Source organism: Pristiophorus japonicus, chromosome 3, assembly GCF_044704955.1.
Source record: "Pristiophorus japonicus isolate sPriJap1 chromosome 3, sPriJap1.hap1, whole genome shotgun sequence".
NCBI classification, from domain to species: Eukaryota; Metazoa; Chordata; class Chondrichthyes; family Pristiophoridae; genus Pristiophorus; species Pristiophorus japonicus.
Window position 1 is genome coordinate 219,587,326 of NC_091979.1, and position 15,296 is coordinate 219,602,621.

The 15,296-nt window shown below is 46.9% G+C and overlaps 1 protein-coding gene across 1 annotated transcript in view; it reads left to right on the forward strand.

The window, feature by feature from the left end:
* The first annotated feature begins 447 nt into the window (after positions 1-447).
* Positions 448-15,296, forward strand: part of LOC139255231 (SH2 domain-containing protein 4B-like) — a 168,090-nt gene continuing 153,241 nt past the window's right edge. The window contains exons 1-3 of the mRNA XM_070873892.1: positions 448-625; positions 9,474-9,492; positions 13,731-13,880. Coding sequence (XP_070729993.1) covers positions 448-625; positions 9,474-9,492; positions 13,731-13,880 — 347 coding nt within the window. The remainder of the gene's footprint in view (positions 626-9,473; positions 9,493-13,730; positions 13,881-15,296) is intronic.

A 15,296-nucleotide genomic window follows, 5' to 3' on the forward strand; every position in this document is an offset into this window, starting at 1 on the left:
GAAAATGAAACTGAGAGCAACTGGCTGCGCCCAGGTGCCATTCATCTGTAATCCCCTGAGGAGCCAGACTCCTACAGCAGTCAACCTTTCATAAGGTGAAGCTTCCCAGCAAATAAAAACAGAAAATGTAGGAAACACTCGGCGGGTCAGGCAGCATCCGTGACGCGAGAAATAGAGTTAATGTTTCAGGCCGGTGACCTTTCATCAGAACTCTGTTTAACTGTCACCTCAGTGTCACATTGCACTTGTATTTCCGAAACCAGCTGCTGGTTACTTTTCCTTCAGATAGAGTGAAAAATGCGCAGGCTCAGCCTCCAGGACACCATTCCGCCCTCAGAGAGCGTACAGCAGATCCAGCTCCAGTCCGCAGTGTGAACTCCTCACCAAACCCCGACACTGCTTTTAGCAGGGATCATATTTCTTCTTCAATAAGCTGCACTCAGCAACATGTTGCAGCAAATTCTGCGAGAAATGTACGTCGAGCCGGAGCTTCTAGCAGAACTGAATGATGAACAGAAGCAAATTCTATTTTATAAGATGAGAGAGGAGCAGGTCAGGAGATGGAGAGAGAGAGAAGATAAGGCGGAGAGCGGAAAGACACAAAACAAACACAGCTCAAAAACAGGTAAAACATTAAAGAATAAACAAAATGAAAGGTATATTTTTAACAAACACTTGAACTCTGAAACATATTGTTTGATACAGTGTAGCGGGGGATTTAATCTATCTAACTGTTCTGAACCTGCTCTGGGTTTGTTTGATGGGACAGTGTAGAGGGAGTTATACTCTATATCTAACCTGTGCTGTAGCTGCCCTGGGAGTGTTTGATGGGACAGTATCATCATAGGCAGTCCCTCGGAATCGAGGAAGACTTGCTTCCACTCTTAACATGAGTTCTTAGGTGGCTGAATAGTCCAATCCAGTCTCTGTCACAGGTGGGGCAGATAGTCGTTGAGGGAAGGGGTGGGTGGGACTGGTTTGCCGCACGCTCTTTCCGCTGCCTGCGCTTGATCTCTGCATGCTCTCGGCGACGAGACTCGAGGTGCTCAGCGCCCTCCCGGATGCACTTCCTCCACTTAGGGCGGTCTTTGGCCAGGGACTCCCAAGTGTCAGTGGTGATGTTGCACTTTATCAGGGAGGCTTTGAGGGTGTCCTTGTAACGTTTCCTCTGCCCACGTTTGGCTCATTTGTGCGAAGGAGTTCCGAGTAGAGTGCTTGCTTTGGGAGTCTTGTGTCTGGCATGCAAACTATGTGGCGTGCCCAGTGGAGCTGATCAAGTGTGGTCACTATAGAAGGAGCTTTACTCTGTAAGTAAATATGCTGTACCTGCCCTGGGAATGTTTGATGGGGCAGTGCAGGGCAAGCTTTACTCCGTATCTAACCCGTGCTGTACCTGACCTGGGAGTGTTTGATGGGACAGTGCACTGGGAGCTTTACTTTGTATCTAACCTACGCTGTACCTGCCCTAGATGTCATGTATCCAGACATGTGTACTGTTTGTACTATTACATATGATGTGCCACCAGAGGGCACTAATATGGGAAACTTGTACACCAGCTGTATGGTCACTAAGGTGTGCCACCAGAGGGCACTGCAGTGGGAGACTTGTAGGTTACCTGTACAGGTGCGCCAGGCCTAGTATAAAAGTTAGGCCACCATGTGTGATCCTCACTCTGGAGTTATATTAAATGGACTAAGGTCACTACAGTTCAAGTGCAATACATTGCCTCATGGACTCATTATCAGAGCATCCAAAGACACAACAATTGGCGATGAGATTACGGACTTTCATGCGAAAATGGCTAACCTTGGTGCGTTACAGCAGTTCACCGATAGTGATGATTGGGACGCCTTTGCGGAGAGGCTCGACCATTTCTTCATAGCAAACGACCTGGCAGGTGACAATCCGGCCACACTGGCTGATAAGCACAGAGCTATCCTGCTCACCTGTTGTGGGCCCACCGTCTATGGCCTCGTCAGGGACTTCTGGCACCAGCGAAGACAACGACCAAGACATACGAGGAGCTTGTATCGCTGATCCAAGAACAACTCAAGCCCAAACAGAGCATCCTCACAGCCAGACAGACACCGGTTTTATACCCACTGACGGCCCGAAGGCCAGGAAATCACGAAATATACTGCAGACCTCAGGAGGCTAGCGGCACCGTGTGGTTTCGGCGACCACCTCACCGAAGCGCTGTGGGATATCTTTGTCATCGGAATCGGCCATGAGGGCCTTCTTCATAGGCTACTATCTGCGGATACCACAGTCACACTGCAGAAGGCCATCTCCGTGAGCCAAGCATTCATGACCTCGACCTGCGGCTCTCGGCGGATGACTCATCCTCAGGACTCAAACCCGGCAAGTACTGTGCACAGAATGGCGCCTTTTAGAGGCTGGACTGTAGAACGTGAATCTCCTCAGGGGAGAGAGAACAGGCCCCGAGTCCCTTAACTCAGAGTCCGCCGAGGGGGGCTAATCGGTTAGCACCATGCTGGCATTGCGGAGGGAATCACAGGGCTCACCAGTGCCGTTTTAAGGATTATGTGTGTAAAGGCTGCAGCACAAAGGGCCACCTCCAGCGAATGTGTAAAATAAATATGACTCACTGTGTTGATGAAGAGTCTGCAGATGTCCATGAATCCAGCACGGATTCTGAAGCGATAGTCAGAGAGGCAGCTCAGCCCCACGATGAGATGTATGGCATGTTTACCTGCATCACAGAATGTTCCCTGTTGAGGATGGAAGTCGAGATAAACGGCGTTCCAGTCTTCATGGAAGTTGACACGGGGGTGAGCCCGTCAGTAATGAATCAAGAAGCCTTTGAGAGGCTATGGGACAATCAAGCTGAACGACCCAAGTTGGACCCGATTCAGGCAAAGCTGCGCAACTACATCAATGAACTTATCCCAGTCGTTGGTAGTGCGGATGTAAAGATACTCCATGATGGCGTGGTGCACAAGTTACCACTGTGGATTGTTGCAGGTGATGTGGACCAATGCTACTCGGAAGAAGGTGGATGGAGAAGATCCACTGGAGCTCTGAAGATTTCATCCCTCCAGCGATCGACGTCTCCCGCACTCAGAGGCAAAGCAAGCCCCCACCTGAGGTTAGATCCGGCAGCAGAGAACAGACCAGCACAGCACCCAAGGCACAGACTGCTCAGCATGACTGCATGGAAATGATCCAGCTGAGATGACCCGAACGCAACTTGAGCCAACCAGGTTCCCACTGCTACCACGGGGCACCGTGCCGCCACCAGACTACCTGGACACCATCCAGCAGTTCTGGTACTAGTTTGTTCTCACGCACCGGTGCTGACCCCAGTACTGATTCCAAGTATGTGTCAAGAATGTACCTCACCAGTCAAATGTACTTGCCTCACAATTGTACTACAAATGTAATGATGTAAATGCAAATTTTTTTTTCTGGACATGAATGTATATGAATGTGGCAGGACTCCGGAGGAAGAAAATCGGATCCAAAAGCGACTTCCCAGCCTCAGTGGCAGAACCCGGGGAGAAGAGGATCACAGCAGTCGACACCGTGGATGGAAGAAAGATGGCACCCAAACCACAAGGTGAAGTACTGAAGAAAAAGATGGCGACGGCCAGACCACAGAGGTACAGCGCTAATGGAGCAACACGTGGTACCAAACAAAGAAGAGGATCGGGGTAAAGATAGCAAGGCTCTCTTAAAGGAGGCCAGCAACCCACCACACTTAAAGAGACAGGTCCACATTCTCAATTAATGTAATAGCAACTGTGAGTTAAATGTAAAGCTTGTAATTGATGATCAGAGTTTTATACATATAATAAGCAAAGAAGAGTCGTGCAATTGTGATCAGAGCTACAGGTTATTTACCATGAGTAATGAAACGTTGTGCGATGTAGGATTTCAACTGCATTCAGTTAATGCAGTGGGCAAACACCCATCGGGAGCACACATGTCCAGTGAGCTACCCAATGCTGTAGCCTGCGTCCCTGGGACCAGAGTGATGCACCAGAGAGTGTAGCCACAAGCAGCTAATATAGACAAGCTGCAGAGCAAGTGATCTCAGGAGGGCAACGACACTGGTATCGATACCCTGTCCCTGATTGGCTCCATCTCTCAAGCATCCGATGGCACCAACCACCACGAGCCTGAAAGAGCAAACCGTGCTAAGGCACAGCCCCCAGACCCTATCGCCACCAAGGCTACACCCGGGAACAAAGGGTCACCCGCAACGGTTCTCCCAAATGGGACTGGGACCAGCTAGGATCCCAAACCAAATAACGCCCAGGCAAGCGAGTCAGCAGTTCCCTGTGCACTGCTAGACGACTGCTCCTCAGGGAGCAGCAGCGACCCGGGGCGCAAGGAAAGGACAGGGAGGTCACAGGCATCTGTGAACATGCCTGACGCTAGGAGCAACGGTAAAGGCCCCGAGAGCAGGCAACTTGAGCCAACCGGGTTCCCACTGCCAGCACGGGGCACCGCGCCGCCACCAGCCAGCAGCTCTGGCACAAGTTTGTCCTCACGCACCAGTGCTGACACTAGTACTGATTCCAAGTATGTGTCAAGTATGTACCTCACCAGTCAAAAGTACTTGCCTCACAGCTGTACCACAAATGTAATAATGTAAATGCAAAATTTTTTTTTCTAGACTTGAATGTACATGAATGTAATGAGCCACCGGCATAACCTATATGTGGGGGGGGTGGCGGGGGGGAGAGAATGGAGTGGTCATGGACACACAAACAGAAACCATCAGCACCTCTACTGCCAACGAAACACCACCTACTCACCCAAGATGGAAACGACCCTCCAAGGGTCAACCAGATAGAGCTAAGCCCAGAGCACAGTCAATGCACTAAGGACTTGGGGGAAAGTGATGTCATGTATCCAAACATGTTTACTTCTTGTACTGTTACATATGATGTGCCACCAGAAGGCACTACTATGGGAGACTTGTACACCAGCTGTATGATCACTAAGGTGTGCCACCAGAGGGCACTGCAGTGGGAGACTTGTAGGTTACCTGTAAAGATGTGCCAGGCCTAGTATAAAAGTTAGGCCACCATGTGTGATCCTCACTCTGGAGTTATATTAAATGGACTAAGGTCACTACGTTCAAGAGCAATTCATTGCCTTGTGGAGTCATTATCAGAGTATCCAAAGACATAACACTGAGAATGTTTGATGGTGCTTTACTCTATATCTAACCTACGCTGTACCTGTCTTTGGAGTGTTTGATGGGACAGTGTAGAGGGAGCTTTACTCTGTATCTAACCTGTGCTGTATCTGCCCTGGGACAGTTTGATGGGACACTGCAGAGAGAGCTTTACTCTGTATCTAACCCATGCTGTACCTGCCCTGGGAGTGATTGGTACAGTGTAGTGGGGCCTTTACTTGGTATCTAACCCATTCTGTACTTGCCCTGGTATTGTTTGGTGGGACTGTGTAGAGGGAGCTATACTCTGTATCTAACCTGTGCTGTGACTGCGCTGGGAGCATTTGATGGGACAGTGTAGAGGGAGCTTTACTCTGTATCTAACCCATACTGTACCTGCCCTGGATGTGTTTGATGGGACACTGCAGAGAGAGCTTTACTCTGTATCTAACCTGTGCTGTACCTGCCCTGGCAGTATTTGATGGGGCAGTGCAGAGGGAGCTTTACTCTGTATCTAACCCGTACTGTACCTGCCCTGGATGTGTTTGATGGGGCACTGCAGAGAGAGCTTTACTCTGTATCTAACCCGTGCTGTACCTGCCCTAGCAGTATTTGATGGGGCAGTGCAGAGGGAGCTTTACTCTGTATCTAACCCGTGCTGTACCTGCCCTGGCAGTATTTGATGGGGCAGTGCAGAGGGAGCTTTACTCTGTATCTAACCCGTGCTGTACCTGCCCTGGATGTGTTTGATGTGGCAGTGCAGAGGGAGCTTTACTCTGTATCTAACCCGTGCTGTACCTGCCCTGGCAGTATTTGATGGGGCAGTGCAGAGGGAGCTTTACTCTGTATCTAACCCGTGCTGTACCTGCCCTGGCAGTATTTGATGGGGCAGTGCAGAGGGAGCTTTACTCTGTATCTAATCTCGCTCTACCTGCCCTGTGAGTGTTTGATGGGACTATGTAGAGGGAGCTATATGCTGTATCTAACCCATGCTGTACCTGCCCTCGGAGTATTTGATGGGACAGTGTAGAGGGAGCTTTACTCTGTTTCTAACCTGTGCTGTATCTTCCCTGGGAGTATTTGATGGGACATTGCAGATGGAGCTTTACTCTGTATCTAACCCGTGCCGTACCTAACCTGGGAGTATTTGATGGGACTGTGTAGAGGGAGCTGTTCTCTGAATCTCACCCATGCTGTACCTGACCTTGGAGTATTTGATGGGATAGTGTAGAGGAAGCTTTACTCTGTATCTAACCCATGCTACACCTGCCCTGCGTGTATTTGGTACAGTGTACTGGGGGCTTTACTCTTTATCTAACCTGTGCTATAACTGCCCTGGGAGTGTTTGATGGGACAGCGTAGAGGGAGCTTTATTCTGTATCTAACCCATGCTGTACCTGCCCTGGGAATGTTTGATGGGACAGTGCAGAGGGAGCTTTACTCTGTATCTAACCCGTACCGTACCTGCCCTGGGAGTATTTGATGGGACAGTGCAGAGGGAGCTTTACTCTGTATCTAACCTGTGCTGTAGCTGCCCTGGGAGTATTTGGTGGGACATTGTGGATGGAGCTTTACTCTGTTTGTAACCCGTGCTGTTCCTGATCTGGGAGTATTTGATGGGAGTGTGTAGAGGGTGCTATACTCTGTATCTCACCCATGCTGTACCTGACCTGGGAATATTTGATGGGACTGTGTAGAGTGAGCTATACTCTGTACATAAACCAAGGTGTTTTTACTGTTGGAATATTACAATGTTTTATGAAACACTTACAGCACAGAAACAGGCCAGTGTTTATGCTCACATGAGCCTCCTCCAACCCCTCTTCATCTAAACCGATCGGCATAGCCTCATGTCTTTATTTAGCTTCTCCTTAAATGCATCTACGCTATTCGCCTCACCTATTCCCTGTGGTAGCAAGTTCCATAATCTAACCACTGTCTTGCTAAATAAGTTTCTCCTGAATTTCCTATTGGATGTAGTAGTGCCTATATTATATTTATAGCCTCTAATTCTGGTTTTGCCGGCAACTGGAAACATTTTATCTATCAATCCCTTCCATAATTTTAAAGACCTCTATCAGGTCACAACTCAGTCTTTTCTTTTCTCTAGAAAAGAGCCTCAGCCTGTTCAATTTTTCCTGATAGGTATAGCCTCTCAGTTCTGGTATCATCCTTCACCATCTTTTTTGTACTTTCTCCAGTGCCTCTATATACTTTTTATATTGTGGAAACCAGAATTGTATGCAGTACTCTCTGGGCTCAAAATTGGTCATCCCTTTTGTCGGCGCACTCACCGGAGATGCGCCGCTTTTCTGCATTGAAAAGTGCTCCGAAATAAATCGCTCCCCACTTTGGCCACTGTCCGGCCTCTCCCGGGTCTTCGCGCAGTGTGGCCAGTCGGGTCGGGGATGGAGCCAGCGTCCCGCGCTGAAAACAGTGCCGGGACATCTGCACATGCGCGTTGGAGTGTGCGCACATGCGCAGTAGCTCATCACCCCAGCCTTTCAGTGTGTGTGCTGCAGCGTGGGACCCGATCATCATCATCATCATGATACTGGCTGCTGGTGCGTCCCCGCCCCTATCCCAGGCCGAGTGGCCTACCGCACAGGCCAGCCCACTGCCTTCCCGGGCTGAAGATGAAGTTAGGGTAGGACTTACTTACTTCAATTTTTTATTTAGATATTTTGAAAAAATTATATAAATATATTTTGTCTCTTGTGAATAGTGGTGACCATTTGTCAAGCCTATTTAACTGGTGCTATTGTGAAAGAACATAAGTGATGGAGGAACACTGAGAGAATATCTTATTTATTGAAGTAGACTTTATTTAGATAATATGGGCTCAATTTTGGCCTAGCATAATCATTGCAAACAAATAGTTGTTTAAATTAGTTGTGACATTAGGGCAATTTAATTCAACTGTCTTTTACTTCTTTTATTTTTGTAGTTTTAAGCTTCCATGATTATCATCATCATAGGCGGTCCCTCGAATGAAGATGACTTGCTTCCATGAGTTCGATGAAGGACCCGATGTTCCAGTCCTGAACTCCAATTGAGGGGGTGGAAGATGCCTGTGCATGGATTTATTTAACGTGTGGTGGCCGCTGCACACCAGCCACCACACGGGCTTGACAGAGCTAGGTCTTGGTCCAGTGGCAAGGATTAACCAGAACAACTGGAGACCTGCTCTGCTGCATGGACCTAGCACACACATGTATCGCAGTGTGGGCTGGTCCATGCTGCCCCTGGCCCCTGGCTCTTCTGGGGCCCGTACCTTCATCCGTCGCACCTCCGCCATGATCTCTCGCCGCTCCTCCCCCGTAAACATTCACCACATCTCGCCACAAACACTCGCCACTCATCATTGTATAGTAAATTAACTTTGCAAAGTTTGTCATATGATGTTTGATCTTATTCACATTCTTCAATCCAGTCATTAAGTTCTGCTGGCCTCTGATGTACCTACCTGCGCTGATTTCTCAACTCTCCACAAGGGTTTTCACAAGTGGCCACAAGTGGCTACATACACTGACCTGATTTGGAGTAACTATTAGCTGGCCAAAGTGGCTTAAATGGCCAAAACTGGCGTAGGTGGCTGGTAACACCCCCTTTTGAGAAAAACTAAACTAAACTAAAAAAATCGTAACTAACTCACTTACACTGGCACAAATTGAATGTGCAAAATGGGGATTTTTAAGATACTCCAGAAAAATCAAGTTGCTCCAAAAAAAACGGAGCAACTCTTGGCCAATTTTGAGCCCTATGTGTGGTCTAACCATGGTTCTATTCAAGTTTACCATAACTTCACTGCTTTTCAATTCTATCCCTCCAGAAATCATTTGTTTGCTTTTTTAATGGCCTGATGAACCTGCTAATGATGAATCATTCATTTTAATGATCTGTGTATCTATACGCCTAGATCTCTCTGTTCTTCTACCCCATTTAGACATTAGGGGGCAAAATTCGGCACTGCCCCATGGGCACCCACTGCGAGATGGGACTTCCAGGGCCTAGTGCAGAAGTCCCACCCCGGCAGCGAAATTGGGGTTACTGCCCCAATGAATAGCGTAATGTTGCACACTTCACTTCCTTTCGGTGGCAGGACTAGGGCGCTAACCACGGGAATTTTCCAGTGCTATGCCAAGCACTGTATAGTGCTGGCAGGAGCACAGGATCTTCCCCTTCCGTTAAAGGGGAGGGCACGCTGCCGACTCTGTATCGGGGAGAAGGGGCCACCACTTCACCAATGGGGAGTGAGGTGCCATGACAGCAGCCCGGCACAGAAGCTGCAACATCATGGCATGAACCTACGAATTGGAAAAGGAAAGGCCGCGACCGGCAAGTCAGCCATTTTTTTTAAAAGTGCGCACCGCACCTCCCCTTTAATTTTCACCTCCGCAAATGGAGTGGAGTCCCGGTTCGCAACATGCGAAGCTGGTGCTGGCATCGCCTGCGGTGGCCTTACGGGGCGCGACAGAATTTTCGCTCTGGGGTGAAAACGGATCACTGCGCATGGTGATGACGTCGTCATCGCCGGCACAGTGGCTCGGGCCACTACTGGCAGGAGCGGAGCGCTGCCGGTTTGTGCCTCCGCTAACTCCTGTGGAATCTTGCAGGAGGCAGTAGCGCCCTGAGGGAGAAGTTGTTTGTGCCTCGGGTAAGCACTAACGAGAGGCGCAAACAACGCAAATTTCTCCCCCTTATTTTCCAAGGAGTAAGCGGCCTTATTATTATTTCTACCAAAATGTATTTACAACAAAGAAACAGGCCATTTGGCCAAAACGTGCATGCCGGTGGTATGGATACAAAATTATCTCAGTGATAGGAAGCAAAGGGTGATGGATGGATGTTTTTCAGACTGGGAGGTAGTTTGCAGTGGTGTTCCCCAAGGGTCAGTTTTGGGTCCATTACACTTTCAAATTTTTATAAACGACCCATACTCGGGTGTAGAGAACAACATTATAAAATTTGCAGATGATTCAAAACTTGGCAAAGCAGATGATCATTATGAGGATAGTTATAGGGGTATGGTAGCATGATGGTTTTGTTACTGGAATAGTAATCCAGAGGCCTGGAATAAAATTCCAGAGACATGAGTTAAAATCCTGGCAGCTGAGAGATTTAACTTCAGTTAATTAAATAAATCTGGAATAAAAAAGCCAGTATCAGAAATGATGATCATGAAACTATCGGATTGTCGTAAAAGCCTATCTGGGTCACTAATGTTCTTTAGGGTAGGAAACCTGCCACCCTTACCCAGTCTGGCCTATATGTGACTCCCAACCCCCAGCAATGTGGTTGACTCTTAACCGGCCTCGCAAGCCATCCAGTTGCACCAAACAGCTGTGGCAAAGTCAGCACTGTGGGAGTAACTTCAGTGGTTCAAGAAGGGTAATTAGGGATGGGCAATAAATGCCAATCTTGCCAGCGACATCCACATCGTGTAAAACGAATAAATAAAAAAATAGGCTTCAGGATAGACAGGATGGTGAAATGGGCAGAAGCATGGCAGATGGACTTCAATGTGGAGAAGTGTGAGGTGATACACTTTGGGAGGACTAATATGGCAAGGCAATATAATATAAATGGCATGATTTTGAAAAGTGTGGATGAGCAGCGAGACCTTGGTGTCCATACACATAAATCCTTAAAGGTGGCAGGGCAAATTGACAAGGTGGTTAAAAAAGCATATAAATATTGGGTTTATAAATAGAGGCATAGAATATAAAAGCAAAGAGAACTTTATAAATCACTGGTTAGGCCTCAGCTGGAGTATTGTGGACAATTGTGGGCACCACACCAGGCAAGATGTAAAGGCCTTAGAAAGGGTACAGAGGTGGTTTACCAGGATGTTACCATTGATGAGGGACTTTGGTTATGAGGAGAGCTTGTAAAAGGTGGACTGTTCTCCTTGAAATAGGTTAAGGTGAAGCAGTGACCTAATATGTTTGATGGGACTGTGTACAGGGAGCTATACTCTATATCTAACCTGCGCTGTACAAGATGATGAGAAATTTTGATAGAGTAAATAGGGAAAAAATATTCCCTCTGGTGAGTGGGTCAATAACTAGAGGTCATAGATTTAAAATCATTAGCAAAAGATCTAGAGGGAAGATGAGATTTTTTTCATTCAGAGTTGCCTGACCTAGAATGCTGTACCTGAAAAGATGGTGGAAACTAATTCCCTAAAAAGGGAGTTGGACAGGTACTTGAGGATGAAGAACTTGCAGGGTTCTGGACAAAAATCAGGGATGTGGGACTAAGTACGACTGCTCTGCTGTAAGTTTCTATGATCTATGTTCTCCTTAGAACAGAGACAGTTCAGAGGAGATTTGATAGAGGTATTCAAAGTCATGAAGGGTTTAGATAGAGTAAATAAGGGGAAACTGTTTCCCGTGTCAGAAGGTTCGGTAACCAGAGGGCACAGATTTAAGGTGATTGTCAAATGAACCACAGGCGACATGAGGAAACATTTTTTTATGCAGAGTTTTTTTGATCTAGAATGTATTTCATGAAAGGGTGGTGGAAGCAGATTCAATAGTAACATTCAAAAGATAATTGGATAAATACTTGAAGGGAAAAATTTACAGGGCTGTGGGAAAGAGTACGGGAGTGGGACTAATTGGATAGTTCTACCAAAGAACCTGCACAGGCATGATGGGCCGAAAGGCCTCTTTCTGTGCTATATCATTCTATGATTCTATAAATCTATGAAGGCATCAAAGGTATTTGCCTCATCCACTTCCGGTATCCATATTCTAATCATTCTATGAGTAAAGAAATTTCTTCTTATTTCCCTATTGGATTTATTAAGAAGTATCTCATAGATATGGCCCCGAGTTTTGCATTCTGCCACAAGTGGAAACATTATCTCCACATCTACCCTGTCCAAACCATTCATAATTGTAAAGATCTCAGTCAGGTCACCTGATGGGTATGGGGTGGAATTAGATTGGGTGGAATATTAAAGGGTAGATTTGGATTAGACTGAGTGGGATATTAAAGAATAAGGGGAGTGAGGGAAGTGGGATATTAAAGTGTGTGGCCAGTGAGCAGGAGAATGAGATTTGACTGGTGGGATATTAATGGATATGGGAGTGAGGAGAGTGGTATTAGACTGGCTGAGATATTAAAGAAAAAGGGGATTGAGCAGAAGAGGGGGATTAGACTGGGTGAGATTAAAAGGTATGGGGAGTGAGCAGGAGAATGAGATTAAACTAGGAGCGATATTGAAGGATAAGGGGAGTGAGTAGGGGAGTGGGACACTATTGAGTGGAATATTAAAGGGTATGGGGAGTGAGCAGGAGACAATATTAGACTGGGTGGAATATTAAAGATTATGGCAGTGAGTGGGAAAGTGTGATTAGACTGGGTGCGATATTAAAGGATATGGGGAGTGAGCAAGAGAATGAGATTAGACTGGCTGGGATATTAAAGGGTATGGGGAGTGAGCAGGAGAGTGGGATTAGACTGGGTGGGATATTAAAGGGTATGGGGAGTGAGCAGGAGAGTGGGATTAGACTTGGTGGGATATTAAAGGTTACGGCAGTGAGTGGGAAAGTGTGATTAGACTGGGTGCGATATTAAAGGGTTTGGGGAGTGAACAGGAGAGTGGGATTAGACTGGGTGGGATATTAAAGGTTATGGCAGTGAGTGGGAAAGTGTGATTAGACTGGGTGGGATATTAAAGGGTATGGGGAGTGAGCAGGAGAGTGGGATTAGACTGGGTGGGATATTAAAAGATTTGGGTAATGAGTAGGGTTGTATTAGACTGGATGGGATATTAATGGGTATGGGGAGTGAGTAGAGTGGGATTAGACTGGATGGGATATTAATGGGAATGAGGATAGAGAAGGAGAGTGGGATTAGATTAGTTGGGATATTGAAGAATATGGGGAGTGAGAAGGAGTGTGCTTGGTCTGACTGCGATAATAATGAGTATGGGGAGTGAGTAGAGTGGAATTAATCTAGATGGAATATTAAAGAATGTGGGGAGTGATCAGGAGAGTAGGATAAGTCTGGGTGGTATATTAAAGGGTATGGGGAATGAGCAGGCGGTGGAATATTATAGGATATAGGAAGTGTGGAGAGTGGGATTAGACTGGGTAGTATGTTAAAGGGTATGAGGAATGAGCAGGCGGTGGAATATTATAGGATATAGGAAGTGTGGAGAGTGGGATTAGACTGGGTAGTATGTTAAAGGGTATGAGGAATGAGCAGGCGGTGGGATATTAAATGACAGCTGCAGCTACAGCCTGACCATAATGCTGTTGTGGATGAATGAGTGCCCCTTCTTCATAATGAGTGTATGTCACAAATTGTTAATTGTTTGAGGTCCATACCATTGAGGTGAACAGCATTATAAGCCGCACACAATTCTGCTGTTCAATGGCCGCTCCATTCCTAGTTTGTTACTCATAATCCTTTAAAAATGTTGCCACCCAACCATTAGAAATGTAGAATATACATGCTACTGAAAGGGAATCGGTGAAAGTGTGGAACAGATGTAGAAATTATCCATTAATTTGATAGAGTTTCTCTTAATTTTTGATCCTTTCTACTCATTAAAGAGCACGTCAGGAATGTGGAGTGGCTCCGTGGAGTGGATGATGAAGTTTGGGTCTGGGTGATGGGGGACGCCCCTGGAGACAAGCCCTATGAGCAGATTGCTGAGGAGATTATGGCAGAGAGGGCCAGGAAACAGGCCCAGCTGGAAGCACAACAACTATGGTAGGTAACTATCAATCCAGTCAACTACCGATCCAATCAATTACTGATCCCATCAACGAAACATCCAATCAACTAATGTTCCAATCAATGACCGATTCAATCACTTAATGATCCAATCAACTACCGATTCAATCAACTAATGATACAATCAATGATCCAATCACTTAATAATCCAATCACAAAATGAATCAATCAATAATCAATCTAAGAAAATACTGATTCAATTACTTATTGATCCAATCAGCTAACATACCAATCAATGACCAATCCAATCAACTACCAATCCAATCACTTAATGATGCAATCGCCTAATGATTCAATTACCTAATGATCCAATCAAAGACCAATCGAATCAATTCATCATCATCATAGGCAGTCCCTCGAAATTGAGGAAGACTTGCTTCTACTCGAAAAATGAGTTCTGAGGTGCCTGAACAGTCCAATATGAGAATTACAGTCTCTATCACAGGTGGGACAGACAGTCATTGAAGGAAAGGGTGGGTGGGGAGTTTGGTTTGCCGCACGTTCCTTCCGCTGCCTGCACTTGTTTTCTGCATGCTCTCAGCGACGAGACTCGAGGTGCTCAGCACCCTCCCACTTAGCACTTATTCCGCTGAGGGCGGTCTTTGGCCAGGGACTCCCAGGTGTTGGTGAGGATGTTGCACTTTTTCAAGGAAACTTTGAGGGTATCCTTGAAATGTTTCCTCTGCCCCCTGGGGCTCGCTTGCCGTGTAGGAGTTTCAAGTAGATCGCTTGCTTTAGGAGTTTTGTGTCAGGCATGTGAACAATGTGGCCTGCCCAACAGAGCTGGTTGAGTGTGGTCAGTGCTTCGATGCTGGGGATGTTGGCCTGATCAAAAACACTGACGTTGTTGCGTCTGTCCTCCCAGGGGATTTGCAGGATCTTACAGAGACATCATTAGTGGTATTTCTCCAGCGATTTGAGGTGTCTACTGTATATGGTCCACATCTCTAAGCCATACAGGAGGGTGGGTATCACTACAGCCCTGTAGACCATAAGCTTAGTGCCAGATTTGAGGACCTGATCCTCAAACACTCTCTTCCTCAGGCAGCCAAAAGCTGTGCTGGTGCACTGGTGGCGGTGTTGAACCTTGTCGTTGATGTCTGCCCTTGCTGATAATAGGCTTCTGAGCTATGGAAAGTGGTCCACTTTGTCCAGGGCCGCACCATGGATCTTGATGACTGGGGGGCAGTGCTGTGTGGCAGGGTCAGGTTGATGGAGGACCTTTGTCTTACGGATGTGTAAGGCCCATGCTTTCATATGCGCGGTGAAGATGTTGACGATGACTTGGAGTTCAGTCTCTAATTGTGTGCAGACGCAAGCGTCATCCGTTTATTGTAACTCAACGACAGAGGATGGAACTGTCTTGGATCCGGCCTGAAGGCGACGAAGGTT